This window comes from Bidens hawaiensis, unplaced genomic scaffold, assembly GCF_021521415.1.
Source record: "Bidens hawaiensis isolate Kalapana, Puna unplaced genomic scaffold, B.hawaiensis_p1.1 tig00008945_1, whole genome shotgun sequence".
Classification (NCBI taxonomy): domain Eukaryota; kingdom Viridiplantae; phylum Streptophyta; class Magnoliopsida; order Asterales; family Asteraceae; genus Bidens; species Bidens hawaiensis.
This window is the reverse complement of record NW_027491649.1, coordinates 543,919-563,157: the sequence shown is the minus strand read 5'-3', so window position 1 is coordinate 563,157 and position 19,239 is coordinate 543,919. Positions and strand designations below refer to the sequence as shown.

At 38.5% G+C, this 19,239-nt stretch overlaps 2 protein-coding genes across 2 annotated transcripts; one reads left to right on the top strand and one right to left on the bottom strand.

The window, feature by feature from the left end:
* Positions 1-12,120: 12,120 nt before the first annotated feature.
* LOC143530429 (uncharacterized) lies at positions 12,121-14,791 on the bottom strand. The gene is made up of 4 exons (XM_077025972.1): positions 14,456-14,791; positions 13,412-13,495; positions 13,249-13,338; positions 12,121-12,503 (listed from the first exon to the last, which is right to left on the bottom strand). The coding sequence occupies exons 1-4, from the start codon at positions 14,789-14,791 to the stop codon at positions 12,252-12,254; spliced, it is 762 nt and encodes a 253-aa protein (XP_076882087.1). The 3' UTR covers positions 12,121-12,251.
* Positions 14,792-17,076: 2,285 nt separating this feature from the next.
* LOC143530412 (amino acid transporter AVT3C-like) lies at positions 17,077-18,873 on the top strand. Its single transcript, XM_077025958.1, has one exon. It carries the CDS (start codon positions 17,130-17,132, stop codon positions 18,441-18,443), a length of 1,314 nt encoding a protein of 437 aa, XP_076882073.1. The 5' UTR covers positions 17,077-17,129; the 3' UTR covers positions 18,444-18,873.
* The last annotated feature ends 366 nt before the right edge of the window (positions 18,874-19,239 follow it).

Genomic DNA, 19,239 nt, shown 5'->3' with positions numbered 1-19,239 from the left:
ATCCTTGCCTCCTCCTTTCTTCCATTTCTCTTTGTACTTCTTCTTCTTCATGTCTTGCCACGCTCTCTAACTGGAATGGTTTGGGCTTTGTAATCTGTTTTGGCTGAGGAACCTATAGACACAAGTTGTTTATAAGAAAGTTAAACAAACTGAAAAAACAAAATGTTGCAGGTTTCGAACACTTGGTATAAAAAACAAATTAAAAAAAAGTGTATGCAAGTCGACCCGACATCAACAAATTGACAAAAAAGTGGTCGCAAGCACGTTTCAAGCATTTCAAGCACTTGTAAAACGATACGTACCACAGGATAATCAGTAGTATAAGGATATGGGGTCGCTTCTGGAATTCTAGCCTTCCCGTTCTTCTTCAATCTGCTTATGTATAACCTCCATCACAAATCTCTTTTCCTTTTCTGCCCCTCTTTCTTCAATGTGCAAATGGAATGGATTCGGTGCAGCAATCCTAGGAACTGGCTTTTGGGTATGCGAATCAGAGCACAAAGAAAGCTGTAAAATTTAGTTAGTAAACTTCATAAACATTCAATGATGATGAGATTAAGGTAGGCACTAAAAATCTTGATTAACCTTATCAAACAATTCAGCAACATTATCGGTTGGAGGCGGAATTCTTTCATCGACTGCCAAATGAAATTCTTCGGGTATTGTCACTTTATGAACTTAAGAGAAAATTATACGTGTGTATTATTAAAGATCTCATGAATCCAAGATACAGTCACTGATGAATAAAGTATTGTGTAACTTACACTGATGAATAAGATTGATTATATATGTATACAACATAAGAATAATATGAAAATATAATTTAAGAAAAAAAAATTACAAAACTTAACCAAGGTTTGTCTGTCAGATTAATTTATGGGTATCTACCATTTTTATTTGTGGTAAGTCCAAACCGACGCAACTATGAACACTTGTAAGAAACAAGATGTTGCATAAGTCTAATCAACGTTAACCCATGAACAAAACTGTTGGATTTTATGGTCGGTTCGGGTCAAGTCAACGCGACCGACCCGAATGAGACCCGGACTGAGTTACACCGGAGGTAACGAATTTTAACCCACTTAAGCGTTCACGTTAACTGGGCCCGACACACTCATTCAAGGAGATAATCTAGTGGTTTAAGGCTTTGGGTTATTAATTGGGCTTAAAGCCCAATGGGGTTTAATTGTTAAACCCTAATTTATATCCTATAAATACTTAATGATGTTTCCATATTTAAAAAACATTAAAAACCTAAAACCCTAGCTGCTCACGTTTTTCCGGCGCTGCAATTCCGGCCACCGGTTTTTCCGGCGAGCATTTTCCGGCCGCAGCTAGCCACCAACCATTACCTACTGCCCCTTTATTATACCGGAAACACCACCGCCACTGTATACCAGCTTCCGGCGACGTCCAGAACCTCACCGCAAGCCCATACACGTTTTTCCAGTGACACCCGTTTTTCCGGCGGGTCTCCGACGCACTGTTTGCTCCAGTAGCAGCTGCCGTTCGGGTCTGTGTTGGTATTTGAGCTTTAGTTGGACTAGTTTGCTGCCAGATCTACATCAAACCATCATCTTAAGGTCGCCGGAATCCGCCACCGCCGCCGACAGTCGCCGCCGCCGCTGCCGGATTAGATTGGAGATCTCTTTTGATTGTGTGTGTCATTTCTAGCTACTCTCGTTATCCTTCGGTGTCTTCCCGGTTCTTGTAACCGAGGTATATCGACTACCTTTTCTATGGTTGTTTATTTACGTTGTTCGTATTCGTATCGTTTGTAATCGGATCCGGGTTCGGGTTTCGGTTTATGGTTCGTTTTAATTTATTATATCCGCTGCGTTTTATAGTTCGTTAATACATATATATTAATATTGATTAATATCTATCGAAACGAAATAATTATTAACTAAAACGGGTCAAACAATTTATCCGTTTTCGTTCCGAACCACCGTTGAAACCCAACAGTGGTATCAGAGCCGCGGTTACAACGTACGAGTCGATACCGGTTCGTTTAAAACCGGATCTACATCTTAAACTTTAAACCGTTTAAAGTTTATAGATCTAGATTTATTTTCGGGTGATTTTGAGTTGGTCAAAGTTTTATTTATTTTATTTGACCAAGTCAAAACGACCCGAAATTCGTTTATTTTGAATATGTAAATCCGGTCCTGACCTATGTGTTTGTTTGGTTGTGATTGGTGTTTGAGCTTGTTTTGGCCATATGGTTGGTTCAAAAGTTGTAAAAAGGTTATTATTTAAGTTTCGGTTTTCTTTTGGCCATAAAGATGGTTCAAATTTGTAATAGGACATATTATTGTTAGTTTATAAATTTGTAATTAAGAAGACGCGAAGATAACCGAGGACGAGCTCATGGATAGAGATGTTCAAAACGGTTTGGGACTAGGAACCGGAACCGGTTCCTAACCGGTTCCTATATTCAAAACCCCATTATAAACCGGTTCCAGGCTCGAACCGGTTAGGGAACCGAACCGGTTCTCCCACCCTCGGACCCCTAACCTATCTAACCGGTTCATACCGGTTCCTAAACCGGTTCCTGTACTGTAACCGGTTCCAACCGGTTACAGTGTAAAATTTTTTTTTTTTTCGTTTTTCGTTTGCGATTTGGATTCTAAACTACGATTCGTATTTGTATAACATGAAAAATAAAAAAAACAATTAACATAAAATTCATTTTATTTACTTTAAGAAGTTAAAAAAAAAAGGTTACATGTTTTAAAATCTTCAAAAACAAACTAACAAAACATTAAACTTATAAATATAAAGTTGTGACATATTATTTCTAGAAAAGCCTTCTTGTTCGTCGTAATTATTGAGCGGCGACTTCTTATTCTGAATTACTTGTAGAAATGCCTTCTTGTTCGTCGTGCACTCGAACATCAAGTGGTGTTTCATCTTCGAGAGTGGTTACGTGTTGAATACGATCGATTGAGTCCAAGTGATCCTTTAAGCAAATGCACATCTCCACCGACTCCGAATTTAGTCTTGTTCTTCTCACCGATATTACCCTGCCACTAAGAGAAAAAGCGGATTCCGAAGCTACTGTAGAAGCTTGGACGGTTAGTAAATCACGGGCCATGGTGGCAAGAATCGGAAACTCGGTTTCCTTTACCTTCCACCAAGCCAAAACATCAAAAGTGCCATATTCCTATTCGGATAAACCGGTAGAGTAATCATTTGCACTATACCTTCCTAGTTCGCTTGAAGGGGTGTTACCCCTTTGTTTTTTAGCCGTTACGTTGCGAACGGTGTTCATAAGGCTAATCATGTGATCTCGTACTCTAGTAGCACTTGAACTTGATGAAGACCCCCCGGCATAGGCATGTGTATGTTTGACCCATATTTATTTAAATAAAAGTCATACATAAATTTAAAATTCAAGTTAAAATAATTTTTTGCCACTTTTGAAAAGTTTGGGTCAACTTCATGCATATCTAAGGCTGAAAAAATTTCGTCTATCACACATTCAACCCCCGTAACATTTAACATTGGGTTTAAAGCGGCGGCGCAAGTAAAAACGGGTGGCAATTCAAGAAAGTATTTTTTTTAATTTAAACTTCATTGGTAATATGATGTTTGAAAACATTGGACTTCTATATTCAAATTCTTTAAGATTGTTAACCATTAAAAATAACTCCGAAAGAACCAATGGACTTATCGGATAATACGTTCCCGATAGTTTCGTAGTTGATGTTTTAAAAACTTCAAGAAAAGTCGATAAGTCATTGATAATTTCCCATTTCTCATTTGAAATGGGGATTGCCAAATCATTCTCGGCAAGACTAGAATGAAACATTTGTAAAGTTTCTCTTTGTTCCAAAGCACTTTGAAACATTATGCAAGTGGAATTCCATCGATGAGGTACATCCCAATTAGCTCCCAAAGCTTTTCTTCCCGTATCTTTACAAAATTTTCTATAATCCATTTGTCTTTTTTTACTTTTAAAAACGTCATGTATCATTAGTCTAAAATCGTTTATAACCGATGTAACCTCATCCGAAGCAAGTCCGTCTTGCACGATTAAATTAATGATATGTGCAACACACGTTGAGTGAAAAAATACACCATTGCAAATCGGCGTATATTTTAATTTTAATTTATCAACCGCCGATGTATTATTCGACGCGTTATCAAATGCCATTGAAAATATTTTATTTTCTAGTTTATAAGTTTTTATAACATAATCTAAAATTTCAAACAAATTATCTCCCGTATGTGGATACTCAAAGAGTTCGAAAGCAATGGTGCGTTTCATCATTTCCCACGATGACGGGTCTACCCAATGAGCGGTGACACAAAGATAAGATTCGGGTAGACCATGTGGAGCCGACCAAACATCACTAGTTAAGTTTATTCCCGTATTTATATTTTCAAAATATGCAATTAGTACATCTTTGGCCTTTTTCCACAATTTTAAACAATAACGTTTAAGAGTATGACGACTTACGTGAGTGTATTGTGGTTGAAGCGTATCTCGAATCATGACGGTTAAGCGAGGGTTGTCGAAGTGGTTAAACGGCAAAGCTTCTTGAATCACAAACTTCGCCATACGATCTTGAACTCGATCAATTTGGTATGTAAATATTCCGCCTTCACTATCCATTTGCGTTTGTTGCGAATCGACGTTCTTTTTCAACGCCTTGCAATACGGTTTTTCGATGTGTTTCTTCAAATTTGAATTCGAAAGTGGGTTTAAATAAACCCCACAAAACTTGCACCGAGCCTTCAATGAATGGTCACTCAATTCAACCAAATCCCAATTGCACCAAATCTCTTGATTACGATTATGAGGTACAATACGAACGAAACTTGGTTCGGCGCTGGAACCTTGACCAACCGATGATTGTGAGGCAGCCATAACAACAAATATGAATATAAAAAAAGAGAAAACAAGATATTAGAGAACTCAAAACGTTGTAATAGCTTTTTTTTGTATTTTTTTGCGTTCGGGTTTGCGTTTTGAGTGTTGTGATGAACCCATGACACCAAATACCTATTTATACTAGTAGTGGGGTGCTTGGGGGAGCCAAAAAACGGCTATTTTTGACCCCAACGGTCAAAAAACGGCCAAAAAAACGATTTCCAACGGCTATACTCGATACAACGGCTAGAACCGGTTCCTAACCGGTTCCGGATGGAACCGGTTAGGAACCGGTTCCGGTTCGGTTCCGGTTCCTACCCGCCCCCACTCAGAAATGCAAGAACCGGTCACGGATCATCGGGTTGAATCAGATAGGGTCCGGTTCCTACAAACAACGGGTAGGAACCGGTTCGGTTCCGGTTCGGGTCCACCGGTTCGGTTCCAGGAACCGGTTTTTTTGATCATCTCTACTCATGGACGTCTTGGAGTTAGTGGGAGTTCGGACAAGACGACGGGATGCACGGAGAAGTCCATCCTTGTGGTTGTTTGTGTTGTGACCCCTTGACCCGATCGGTCTCCCTAATTGGCTCTAGCGAGACCGATCACCTTTTGGCCATAAGGATTTACATATTATTGTTATTTGCTATTGTGGTTGCTTGGATTGATTATAATAGGATTATATTATCACCGACCTAATACCAAATAAATTGAAAAATAAACATTTTATTAACCGATTTTGTTTTGCAAATTAAAAGCGTTTTGATTTCCAAAACTAATAAGTTATTATAACTTAAAATTGGTTAGTCGTATCGCTACAAACTTAGTTTTAATAGGTTATTTAAAACTAAGTGTCCTGGGAGATGAAAGGGTTCATCTATGCGTCGCGGTAATAAATACAGTAAAATTTGACTTTTACTCTATTTGGTAATTTTAAAATTTATCCCAATTTAAAACCAATAGTTTATGCCAATCCTACTAGTTTATGCGAAATTTCGAGTGTTTGGAGCTACAGCACCGCACTTGTTTTCTAGCCTATCCCATCAAGGTGAAAGCGCTTCGTTGACACATCCGGCCCTTTCACACGTCACGTTACTAGGACAACTATTACTTTACTCTCCTGTTACGTGCTAAAGCTGTCTGGAGACTTAAAGTGGGCAAAGATGAGGCTAAACGTATCTATACAGACCATCGTTGTCTCTATAGGCCTCATAACCGAGAGTTGTGCTCTATTCACAATTGGCAATCGTTGTCAGTCTGCCTACCCACTTATTAATGTTGTGTGCTACAGCTGCCTTTAATAACTGGAAGCCGGATTCTCATACTCCTAATTAATTAATGTTATTGGGTCATTAATAATAGGACTACAACATCGAAAATACTAATTAAATTTACTTTTGCTTAACTAATCAGATGTCGTCAAACGAAATTTCACCCTACGCCCTTAAGACTATCCTTGAGAAGGATAAACTGAATGGTACCAACTTCATCGAATGGCACTGCAACTTAAGACTTGTTCTCACCATGGCAAAGCGCCTGTATGTTCTCGATGGACCTGTTCCAACCGAGCCTGAAAACAACACAGCCGCTGCACGAAAAGTTCTTGACAAGCATAAGGATGACTCGGCTGAGGTCTCCTGTATTATGCTAGCCACCATGACTCCTGAGCTTGCTAAAGGCTTGGAAGACTTTGGTGCCTATGAGATGCTTGAAAAACTCAAGGGCATGTTCCAGAAACAAGCCCGTCAAGAACGTTTCGACACCATGAAACAACTCATCAGTTGCAAGATGGCAGAGGGGTCTCCCGTCAGTGCTCATGTTCTAAAGATGAAGGGGCACATCGATCAGCTCAAGAAACTTGATTATCCCATGCCCGATGAGATGGCATCGGATTTCATTCTCAACTCTCTCCCCAACTCATACGACTAGTTCGTAATGAATTTCAACATGAATGGTTGGGTGAAGACAGTGCCGGAGCTTCATAACATACTCAAGACGGCTGAGATGAACATTCCTTCTAGGACCAATCAAGTTTTGATGATTCGATCTGCTGGTGTCAAGAAGCCAAAACCAAAGAATCGGGGTTTTAAGGGAAAATGCAAGAAGAAAGTTACTGTTGCTGCCAATGTTGCCACCAACACTAACAAGTTAGTTGCAAAGAAAAAGCCGCCGCCCTTTGAGGAGCGCAAGTGCTACAAATGCAACCAAATGGGGCACTGGATGAGAAACTGCCCCAAGTATCTTGCTGAGATCAAAAAGAAGAGAGCCAATGGTGAAGGCTCTTCTGGAGGTATTTCCATATACGTTATTGAACTTTTCATTGTCTCTAGCAACACATGGGTATTAGATACCGGATGTGGTTACCACATCGTTAATGTCTTGCAGGAGCCTGAGAAGTGGAGGAAACTGAATAAAGGCAACATGGAACTCATCGTTGGAGATGGGAAGAGAGTACCGGTTCTGGCAACTGGAGTATTTCATTTTACTTGTCCATCTGGCCTAGTTTTTCCTTTAAATAATTGTTTGTATGCTCCTGGCTTGACCAGAAACATCATTTCAGTTTCGTTGTTATTTGAACAAGGATTTAAGTATGTTCTTAATGGCATGGCTATTTCTGCTTACTTAAATGATATCTTTTATTTTGAGGCTAAACCTCGAAATGGTATTTATGAGATTGATGTTCAACCTGACAATAACGTATATCATCTTTCAAAACGTATCAAGACTAGTGTCAACGATACTTTTCTATGGCATTTCCGACTTGGCCACATAAGCAAGGCAAGAGTTAAAAGACTCCAATCCGAAGGTATTCTTGAATACACAGGACCAGACTCTTTTTAACACTTGTGAATCTTGCTTGGCTGGCAAACTCGCCAAAGACTCCTTCACTAATAAAAGTGAGCGAGCAAGTGATCTATTAGGACTCATACATACTGATGTATGTGGACCTTTTAGAACCATGACTAGAAACCATGAAAGATACTTCGTTTCTTTTATCGACGATTATAGTCGATACGCTTATGTGTATCTTATGAAACACAAGCACGAAACTTTTGAAAAGTTCAAAGAGTTTCAAAGCGAAGTGGAAAACCAACTTGACAAAACCATTAAGATACTTCGATCAGATCGAGGTGGAGAGTATCTCAGCACAGAGTTCATCACTTATCTAAAAGAGCATGGAATTGTTTCACAGCTCACTCCACCTGGCACACCCCAACTTAATGGCGTGAGCGAGAGGAGAAATCGAACTTTGCTAAACATGGTTCGATCGATGATGTGTAGAACCAACTTGCCTCACTCCTTTTGGGGTTACGCCCTTATGACCGCCGCCCGCATTGTCAATCTAACTCCAACTAAGAAGATAGACAAGACTCCATATGAGATATGGCATAAGGGAAAGAAACCCAAGTTGTCTTATCTTAGAGTATGGGGATGTGATGCTTATATCACAAGTGAGTCTGATGACAAACTTGATCCCCGCGGCGAAAAGGTTGTTTTCGTCGGATATTATTACAAGAGCGGTTATTACTTCTTTCATCCTGATACAAATACGATTTCTGTCAGGAGGAAAGGCTACTTCCTTGAAGAAGAATTTCTTAGTCAAGGAACTAGAAGTAATATTGTCGATCTTGAAGAAATTCAAGAACCACAATCAACCGCTGAGGTAGTTGGAGAGTCTGATCAACAGGTTGTTGTTGCTGATACATCAGACGTGAACACAAGCGTTCGCATAAGTAGTAGGACTCCCGTACCAAATTCTAGATACTTATGTCATCTAGATGGTGCCGAAGTCTTATTAGTAGCCGAGTCTGGGGACGAGCCTACTAACTACAAGTCTGCTATCTTGGATCCGGAATCCAAGAAATGGCAAGATGCCATGAATGCTGAGATGCAGTCTATGCATGATAACCAAGTTTGGAACTTGGTTGAGCTACCCCCCGATTGTCAGGCAGTAGGGAGCAAATGGATTTTCAAGAAGAAAACCGACATGCATGGAAACGTGCAAACCTACAAAGCACGGCTAGTCGCGAAAGGTTTCACTCAAACTCAAGGTGTTGACTATGATGAAACCTTTTCGCCCGTTGCTATGACTAAGTCAATTAGGATATTGCTTGCCATTGCTGCATACTATGATTATGAGATATGGCAAATGGATGTCAAAACCGCTTTCCTTAATGGACATCTTTCTGAAGATGTCTATATGGTTCAGCCTGAAGGTTTTGTCGATCCAAAATATCCTAATAAGGTTTGCAAATTGAACAAGTCCATTTATGGACTTAAGCAGGCATCTCGAAGCTGGAATCTTCACTTTGACGAGAAAATCAAAGAGTTTGGTTTTGTCAAAAACGAAGATGAACCTTGTGTTTACAGAAAGGCTAGTGGGAGCACTATATCATTCCTCATATTGTATGTGGATGATATATTGATAATTGGAAACGACATTCCTATGCTTAAACAAGTTAAGCAATGGTTGGAATCTTGTTTTGCAATGAAAGATCTTGGAGAAGCCGCTTATATTCTGGGAATAAAGATCTATTGAGATAGATCTAAGCGGATTCTAGGGTTTAGTCAAAGTACTTACATAGACAAAGTAATGGCACGCTTCTCAATGGAAAACTCCAAGAAAGGAGTTGTTCCAATGACTAAGGGAACCGTGTTGAGCAAATCGCAATCTCCGGTAACGGACATTGAATCTAAACGTATGCAAGCAATTCCATATGCTTCTGCGGTTGGCTCTATCATGTATGCTATGTTGTGTACTAGACCTGACGTGTCGTATGCCTTGAGCATGACCAGCCGTTTTCAACAGAGTCCTGGCGTTGCCCATTGGACTGCTGTGAAGAACATTCTAAGGTACTTGAATAGGACCAAAGACATGTTCTTGGTGTTTGGGGGAGTGAAATGGGAGCTCACTGTAAAGTGTTACACTGATGCTAGCTTCCAGATTGACCGAGATGATTCTCGCTCACAGTCGGGTTTCGTTTTCACTCTCAATGGAGGAGCTATTTATTGGAAGAGCTCCAAGCAGAGTGTTGTAGCGGATTCTACCACCGAATCTGAATATATAGCTGCATCTGATGCTGCTAATGAGGCTGCTTGGATGAAGAAGTTCATCACCGATCTCGATGTGGTTCCGAGTATTCACAAACCAATCGAGATATTCTGTGATAACACAGGTGCTATTGCTCAAGCCAAAGAGCCAAGGTCTCATCACAGAACCAAGCACATTCTAAGGAAGTTCCATCTTATTCGGGAAATATTGGAACGAGGTGACATCGTGATAAGCAAAGTAGACACAGATCAAAATCTAGCCCGACCCGTTCACTAAGCCGATGACTCAGGACAAGCATGATCAGCATAGAGATGCTATCGGGCTTAGACTTGCTAATGATTTATTTTGATTTAGTATTTGGATGTTTTGAACGTTTAATCAGTTGTACTTTTATGTTCACTTTTGATTTAATGGTTAAATGCAAACGTTGAATAATACAACTGTGTTCATTTTAATACGTTTAATCCGTGAATATTGTATTCTAAATTATCCATAGTCGGTCAGACTCGTGGGAGCGATTCTGAATTAAGACTATTCTGACTTTGGACTCAAGCAGTTGACTTCCAAACTCACAGACCTCATTATGAATGACGTTGGATGTAACTCGCATCAAATCATCTTCATGGATCTTGATCATAAGATGTTTTGATAATGGTATGCTCATTTAGTATCCTTAGACCTGAGATACATATTAGAACTTTCGTTTACCGAGGAATATTCTTTGATCATGTCAACCGCTGTTGCGTAACTGCCAGCCATAAAGGCATTGGTTGGGAATATTCTGAAGTTCAGTGGGAGTTGTATGTAGTTAAGATGGGATTCTGTACTCTTACATTTAAATGTAACATTTAGACATATTGGCGCCCTCGTTGATTCAAACTGGTAAAGTGTGAGGCCTCACCCAAACTAACTGTGTGTTTGATTGGACCACTTTGACTCTATATCGAGAACTAAAATAATTGAACACTGTATGAGATTGATTTGATCCATGTCTCATTGTTCAAATGATGTTTTATACAAAAAGGATAGATGACAACGATTACTATAAATTCTTATCTTGCAATAAGGTATTCCAAGATACTTTGGTTATGGATTTAAAATGTCTTATTCGGTTGGGGCAGCTATGTGTAGCTAGAACGCCTCTAACCGTTAGCGTTGTGATACTTGACCCAAATCCGTCCAAGTGGGAGACTGTTGGATTTTATGGTCGGTTCGGGTCAAGTCAACGCGACCGACCCGAATGAGACCCGGACTGAGTTACACCGGAGGTAACGAATTTTAACCCACTTAAGCGTTCACGTTAACTGGGCCCGACACACTCATTTAAGGAGATAATCTAGTGGTTTAAGGCTTTGGGTTATTAATTGGGCTTAAAGCCCAATGGGGTTTAATTGTTAAACCCTAATTTATATCCTATATATACTTAATGATGTTTCCATATTTAAAAGACATTAAAAACCTAAAACCCTAGCTGCTCACGCTTTTCCGGCGCCGCAATTCCGGCCATCGGTTTTTCCGGCGAGCATTTTCCGGCCACCGCTAGCCACCAACCATTACCTACTGCCCCTTTATTATACCGGAAACACCACCACCACTGTATACCAACTTCCGGCGACGTCCAGAACCTCACCGCAAGCCCATACACGTTTTTCCGGTGACACCCGTTTTTCCGGCGGGTCTCCGACGCACTGTTTGCTCCAGTAGCAGCTGCCGTTCGGGTCTGTGTTGGTATTTGAGCTTTAGTTGGACTAGTTTGCTGCCAGATCTACATCAAACCATCATCTTAAGGTCGCCGGAATCCGCCACCGCCGCCGACAGTCGCCGCCGCCGGATTAGATTGGAGATCTCTTTTGATTGTGTGTGTCATTTCTAGCTACTCTCGTTATCCTTCGGTGTCTTCCCGGTTCTTGTAACCGAGGTATATCGACTACCTTTTCTATGGTTGTTTATTTACGTTGTTCGTACTCGTATCGTTTGTAATCGGATCCGGGTTCGGGTTTCGGTTTATGGTTCGTTTTAATTTATTATATCCGATGCGTTTTATAGTTTGTTAATACATATATAATAATATTGATTAATATCTATCGAAACGAAATAATTATTAACTAAAACGGGTCAAATAGTTTATCCGTTTTCGTTCCGAACCACCGTTGAAACCCAACAAAAACATGTTAAACCAACCTTCACTGCAACTTTATCCAATCATGGAGATCTAAAAGCAAAAAAAAAAACAAAACATTTTGCTATTCGAATAACAATACAATGAAAACGACACTTTATGGGTGGGTCATGAGAACCCGAAAGTAAACCAAATAGTGCAGCTCAAGCCGGTGACGCTGGCGTGGCAGGCGAAAAGGGGATAGGCTTAGTTGGAGCAGGCAGACGACCAATACTATCCACTTTGTCCATTTGCTTAGGTGGCGGTCTTGCGGCTTTTGGAAGCAACCTCCCTTTCTTCTCAAACCACTCGGGCTTTAACAGAGCACGGAAACCAAGTTCATTGTAATATACTTTTCTCACGGACCCACCGGCGGCTTCAACCGCTTCTTTTGCACGAACCGTCACTCTTGACACCTATCAAAATGGCGGTTAAAATTTAAATGAAAGTTATAAGTTGAGATAAAACAATGACGGGTAAAGTTAAAATACAAAGGGAGACAAAAAATGAGAAGTGTGAGAATGATTTGTGCCTACACAAAAAAAACGCCTCAAAAAAAATAAAAAAAATCATAACTCTATAAATAAAAAACGAAAAAATTAAAAAATCAAAATGTTTCCTCCATCATTCCCGTTAAAAAAACGAAAAAAATCAAAATGCTTCCTCCATCATTCCCGTTAAAAAAACGGCAAAAAGACACAATGCCAAGAAAAAAGACACAATACCAAAAATGAACAAACAACACAATGATAAACAAAAAGACACAATAGATCGCAAAATATAACAGAATGCCGAACAAAATATAACACCATGTTGAGTAATATAACACAATATCAAGAAAAGAAGACACAAAGTAAAGAAACAAAGACACAATCAATGACGAAATTTAACACAAAACACAATGATAAACAAAAAGACACAACGATCTTTTTTCACTCAACATTGCGTCTTTTTCGAGTTCTTTTTTATAGAACAAGGAAGACGGTGAAATTATTTTTGTGTTTTTACATTTTTCGTTTTTTATTAAAATTTGAGTTATGATTTTTTTAATTAATTTTTCATTATTTTTAGGGGTTTTTTTATGGCTACAAATCCTTCTCATCCTTCTCATTTTTGTCCCCCTTTCTAGAAAACAATGAGAAAAAGGATTATTATTTATACCTCGAGATGAATTGGCCACTGTATGTGTTCAGCAACGCGGCCCATTAATCTAACTCCGTCTCTTATTTGTTTTCCGATTGCCCCTGTATCCTATTTAGAAAATAATGATAACTACTTAATTTAATTTAAAAGTAATATTGGATAAAAAAAAATGGATTAATACCTTTAAAGTTTTCATAGTGATTAGCTCGGAAGAGTCGATTTTCCCAGCATTGATCAGCCTTGCAATCTTTCCCAAACCAACTGGCTGCAAAACAAATAAATACTGAAAATTAGTCCACTAGAAGCATCTGGATTGGTATTATAATAGTTTCCTTTTGTATTTCTTGATCTTATATTAGTTTTCGTTATCCTTTTTAGTTTTTTTTGAAAAGTTTATCCTTTTGTATTTCTTGATCTTATATTAGTTTTCTTTGACCTTTTTAAGTTCTTATTTTGAAAAGTTTGTCCTTTTTAGTTAAGTTATAGATTCAATGACACTAGTCATGCAAACAGCTAAACTGCTTAAAAATATAACCTTTATGTTATAAATGATGTTTAAATTATATCATTGACTATATGTATTAAAGTGATATCAAATAAATTATTTTATTTCAAACAAATCATATAGTGATATTTTTCAAGTTTTCATTCACAGCATCTATCAAATAGTTACTATTGTCATTCATATGCATAGACCTGTAAATGATTCATGAACTGTTCGGCGGGAGATTCATTTATTTATTAAACGAACGGATATGAACATCATGTTCCGTTCACTCATTTACATTCATGAATGTTCATTTATTTAAGTCCGTTAGGTTATGTTCGTGCATTTATGTCCATCCGTCCGTTTATGTTTGTCTATGCAGTTTTAAAGCTTTTATAAATAAACAAGTATGTTAAGTAAATAAGAACCCATATCTATTTCCCGCTCCTAATTGGGCTTCTGTCAGGTTTTATAAACAACTAATAGATGAATCATGTACTTTTAAACAACAACTAACTTAGCTGTGTTTGTTAGACATTACTGGATACTTAATGGTTTATATTTGTTGTTTGTGTTTATTAAGTCTGTTTGTTCATTTATGTTCTAAAACTGTCCATTTAACGAAGAAACATAAACGAACACGAACAAATTCATTTTGTTAACATATGAACTGTTCAAATGGGATTCTTAATAGTGTAATAATTCTATAATATCTATCAATTTCAATTTAAAACTGACCTGAAACTGGAGAGTAAAGGGGTTTTTAAAGCCTCTTTTGGGCATCCTGCGCCTCAAGGGAGTCTGGCCGCCTTCAAAGCCGAACTTATGAGTCCCTCTTGCTTTCTGACCCTTATGCCCACGACCCGCAGTCTTCCCTTTACCCGACCCGGGCCCACGACCCTTCCTCGTCTTCTGCTTCGTCGCACCCTTGTTGTCCCTCAGATCATTCAAACTCAAAAGACTGAAACCTCGAATACTACCCTGAATTGGGTGGCTGGGATAATGCCAACTTGAAGTGGGTTTGGTGTAAATTGATGATGCCAACCACCTTGTTGTTGTTGTGCTCAACATCATTTCGACTCTTGTGTTTAATGGATGGATGGATGGATGGATGATCAAGGGTTTGTTCGGCCAAGAGAAGAGGCAACCTTGGTTAGATTGACTGGACTGGGCTGGGCTTTTGTTGCTCCTTTTCTTTTTTTCTTTTCATTTTAATACTTACTAATAAATTTACCTCTCCTTTGTGAGCGAGTGATAAGGGGTTCAAATCTCAATATAATCAATTTATATGAAAGATATGAGGGGCCTGAGTTCGGGTTCTGATCTCACCCGGTTTCACCGGCTCCTCGTCGCCGTGCCGTTTGGCGGGCGTGGGGGTCAGGTTTTTTCCGGGGAATCCCTCAATAGATAGACCGCTAGGGGCTCCGTCTGTCCGGATTCGTGACCGGCTCGGGCTACCTTTAGCCAATAGGGGCCGCGTACGGAGTACCCAACGTTACTTAGTTGGTCCTTTCAAAAAAATAAATAAATACTTACTTGTGTTCGCTCGTATAATTAAATGAACACAAGTTTTTCTTGTTCATATTCATATGTTTAATAAATAAACGAACTTTCCGTCAAACAGTTCACCGAACGTTCGGTTTGTTTACAAGCCTAATCCTGACCGACATTGGCAGCATAAATGTGATTTCGGTAATGATTATGTTAATAGTTGTTAACAATGCATGAAAGTTATCAAAGACTATATGTGTCCTTGTTTAAGTTAATCAAATCTTTAATCACGTGAGTATCTTAACCATATCATAATGGGAATCTTAGCTGTTAATTATGTTTATTCATGAATATGTACAATGTTTGTATGCATTTATGTTCATGATATTTTATTAGGAATGATGAATGGGGATTGAATGTTTGGGGTGGTTAGAAAAATGTGCATTTGTATACATATCATATGTTTTCAAAAACCATTGTATTTGTTATGAAACTCTTGTTTCATTGTGTACTAGGTTATTGATCCCATGAATGAAAATATTGAAATCGTCTAACAAACATATGTAATTTAAAAGGACAACATAAACTATAATATAACATAAGCTATAATATGTTTTTAGGGACGACAACATGGTATTACTAACATCAAACATGTATATAAAACTTAATGGTAGGAAGGAACTGGGTATGATAATGAGATGAGTTCGGGACGAGTTCAGGTAATCCCTAACATCAAACATGTATATAAAACTTAGTCATATACCAGATCCAAAACCATTAAGTATTTATCAGTTAATTACTTGTGGTATCAATCATACTTATGGGTTTATGACATATTCATTAGTTTAATAAAAATACATGTTGGATTATCGTCCAAAAACCTGTGGCCCACACCCATTGCGCCTAAAACTTGATAGTGATACTTTAGTTTGATATTTTTTATGAATTCAACATTTTTCTTTGTCCACGGTCGATGTATGATTTTCCTTGGGTGTGTATGTATGTGTGTATATATATGTCATTTTTAACATGTTTGAATCAACAATTCATCTAAAATTAAAACCACTTATGAATTGTTTAACATGAAAGATTTAGCGTATAAATGAACCATGTGATTGTAATCGTGCACCTAACATAATACAATGGTACGTCCAACGTACCTTTATAATTACCTAGGACCGCTTATATTTTTTTTTCGCCAACTAACTCACATTCTATATTCCTACTCTTAAATTTATACATATCTTCATACATGCACATCCTATATTCCTACTCTTAAATTTATACATTTCTTCATACATAGACTTGAACCCTCAATGGCTCAACCACTTAATTAGTAACATATTTCCTACACGTATTGTTCCTACAAAACTCATACATAAACATAAACATGTGCCCAATTTCTGTTATTGTTTTGGTAAATGCAATGAATTTTATTATTTATGGTGAAGAATGAGTAGTACAATAAAGAAGGACGTAAAGCAAAAGTAGAGTTTTGGAACTAACTAACCATTATCATCTAACATCGATTTATACATACAAATATACAAGTACAATCAAACTATGAAAACAGAAAATCCACCAATAGGAGATTAAAAGGGTAAATATATATGTATGCTAACAGAAATGACATTGATGCCCGTTCTATTATTTCTGTTGTGCTTTTGATTTCTATAATTTACTGTTGTTAGTTAATGAGATTCAGTAACTTCTTACTTCCCGATAACCAGTCCACTTATTAAAAAATCATAACAATTTGTTGTTTTCCTCATTTCTGCTTTTAAATATTTCAAAATATCATAAAACGCGTGACTCGTTTGATTTCTTACATCTTTTTTATTGCTTATAAGGTCATTCAATTATTCATCATCTTCTTCATTTTGCAGATCTCAATCAAAACCCCATAAACCTTCAATCAATCATGGGTTTTGATCAAACCAACAACACCCACAATTCAGAAGCAACTTCATCATCACACACACTCAATCTCCCACGCGAATCCACCCCACTTCTCAATTCCAAAAACCCTCATCGATCATCCCAATTCAAAACCTTCGCCAACGTCTTCATCGCCATCGTCGGCGCCGGCGTTCTGGGTCTCCCGTACACCTTCAAACGCACCGGCTACCTCACCGGAACCCTAACCGTCTTCGCCGTCGCTTACTTCACCAACCACTGCATGATGCTGCTTGTCAAAACCCGCCGTAAACTCGAATCCATTAATGGCTTCTCAAAAATCAACTCTTTTGGTGACCTGGGGTTTACTGTCGCCGGCCCGATCGGCCGGTCCGCCGTTGACGTCATGATTGTGCTCTCTCAGGCGGGTTTTTGCGTAAGCTATTTGATCTTTGTGTCCAATACGTTGGTTAATATATTCAATTTAAACCCAATTTCAATTTCAAACCCTAATGCAAACCCGAAGATTTTGGGGGTTTCGGCTAAAGGGTTTTACATTTGGGCGTGTTTTCCGTTTCAATTGGGGTTGAATTCGATCCCGACGTTGACCCATTTAGCTCCTTTGAGTATATTTGCTGATGTGGTGGATATTGGGGCTATGGGTATTGTTATGGTGGAAGAAGCCATGATTTATTTGAACTCCAGCCCGGTCTTGCAAGCGTTTGGCGGGTTTTCGGTGTTTTTTTACGGGGTCGGTGTGGCGGTGTACGCGTTTGAAGGGATCGGGATGGTGTTGCCGTTGGAGTCGGAGACGGAAGACAAGGAGAAGTTTGGGAAGGTGTTGGGGATAACGATTGCTTTTATTGCGTTAATGTTTGCGTCTTTTGGTGTGTTTGGTTACTTTGCATTTGGTGACGAGACGAAGGATATTATTACGATTAATTTGGGGCAAGGGTGGTTGAGCAGCGTGGTTCAGTTGGGTCTTTGTTTGAATTTGTTTTTTACGTTTCCGTTGATGATGAACCCGGTTTATGAAGTTTTCGAGAGGATGTGGTGTGAAGGGAGGTATAGTTTGTGGGTGAGGTGGGGTCTGGTGTTGGTGGTGAGTTTGGTGGCACTTTTGGTGCCGAATTTTGCGGATTTCTTGTCGTTGGTGGGGAGTAGTGTGTGCATTGTGTTAGGGTTTGTGTTACCGGCTTTGTTTCACTTGATGGTGCATAAATATGAGGTGGGTGTGCTTGGGTGGGTTAAAGATGGAGCCTATATTGTTTTTGGTGTGATTTTGGCTGTGACCGGCACATGGACTTCCTTGCAAGAGATTTTTGCACCTAAAGCTTGAAACTTTGAAGGACAAAGTGGTCATTTCACAGCCGAAACAAGATTTTTTTAGTTGGTTTTGCTTGTGATATATGGATGGATGATCTAGCACAGATTCAAGTGGTGTGTGTTTGTGGATTATTGATGGCTTGTAGTTTTACCTTCGGTTCCGTTTTGGTTCATGATTGTGAATCAGTTGAGACATTGCTTAAGTTGTGTCATGTTACATTGATGATTGGTTTCAAAGGAATGGATGATGCATGAAGCCATGAAGGTAAAGTTTGTATTTGTTATGTTATTCAGTTTGTACTATATTAAAATGTTATTTGAAGTTCATTTCATTTTAAGTTTTGTTTGTTTGTATTGTCAACTATAATAATTGCACAATTTCATGTACTATTTAATATATCCATTTAAGTAATAGGTTCGCAAGTCTACTCAAGTTTGATGTATGAAGTTTGGTCTCGAGCTAGTTATTACATGAGCTATGGTTGTGTTCGATCTTACTCGGGCTCACTTATTCCGAGTGAATTCAAACTTCTTACTATCTGATCCAATCCTGACTGGTTTACGTGTGACCGGCTTGTTCACATTGTGGTTATATATACCGTACATATTCTCCCTAAGAACCAAACATCCAATAAATCCCATCAATCAAATATAGTTTCTTATATCATTTTCCTAAATTTTGATTTCTTTTTCTTTTGTTTCTAGTGTTGGTCTTGGTCTTATCTTACATATGCCCCATACCAAACATCCAGTCAATACTGTCAAATTTAATTTCTTATATCCTTTTCCTAAACTTTGATTCCTTTTCT

What these genes read in the sequence shown, in the direction of transcription:
- LOC143530429 (XM_077025972.1), bottom strand. Translation starts at nt 14,791, where the DNA reads ATGATGTTGAGCACAACAACAACAAGGTGGTTGGCATCATCAATTTAC. An exon ending in CCTTTACTCTCCAGTTTCAG is followed by an intron (nt 13,496 to 14,455) that starts GTCAGTTTTAAA and finishes TTTGTTTTGCAG; the next exon opens with CCAGTTGGTTTGGGAAAGAT. An exon ending in TCACTATGAAAACTTTAAAG is followed by an intron (nt 13,339 to 13,411) that starts GTATTAATCCAT and finishes TTTTCTAAATAG; the next exon opens with GATACAGGGGCAATCGGAAA.
- LOC143530412 (XM_077025958.1), top strand. Translation starts at nt 17,130, where the DNA reads ATGGGTTTTGATCAAACCAACAACACCCACAATTCAGAAGCAACTTCA.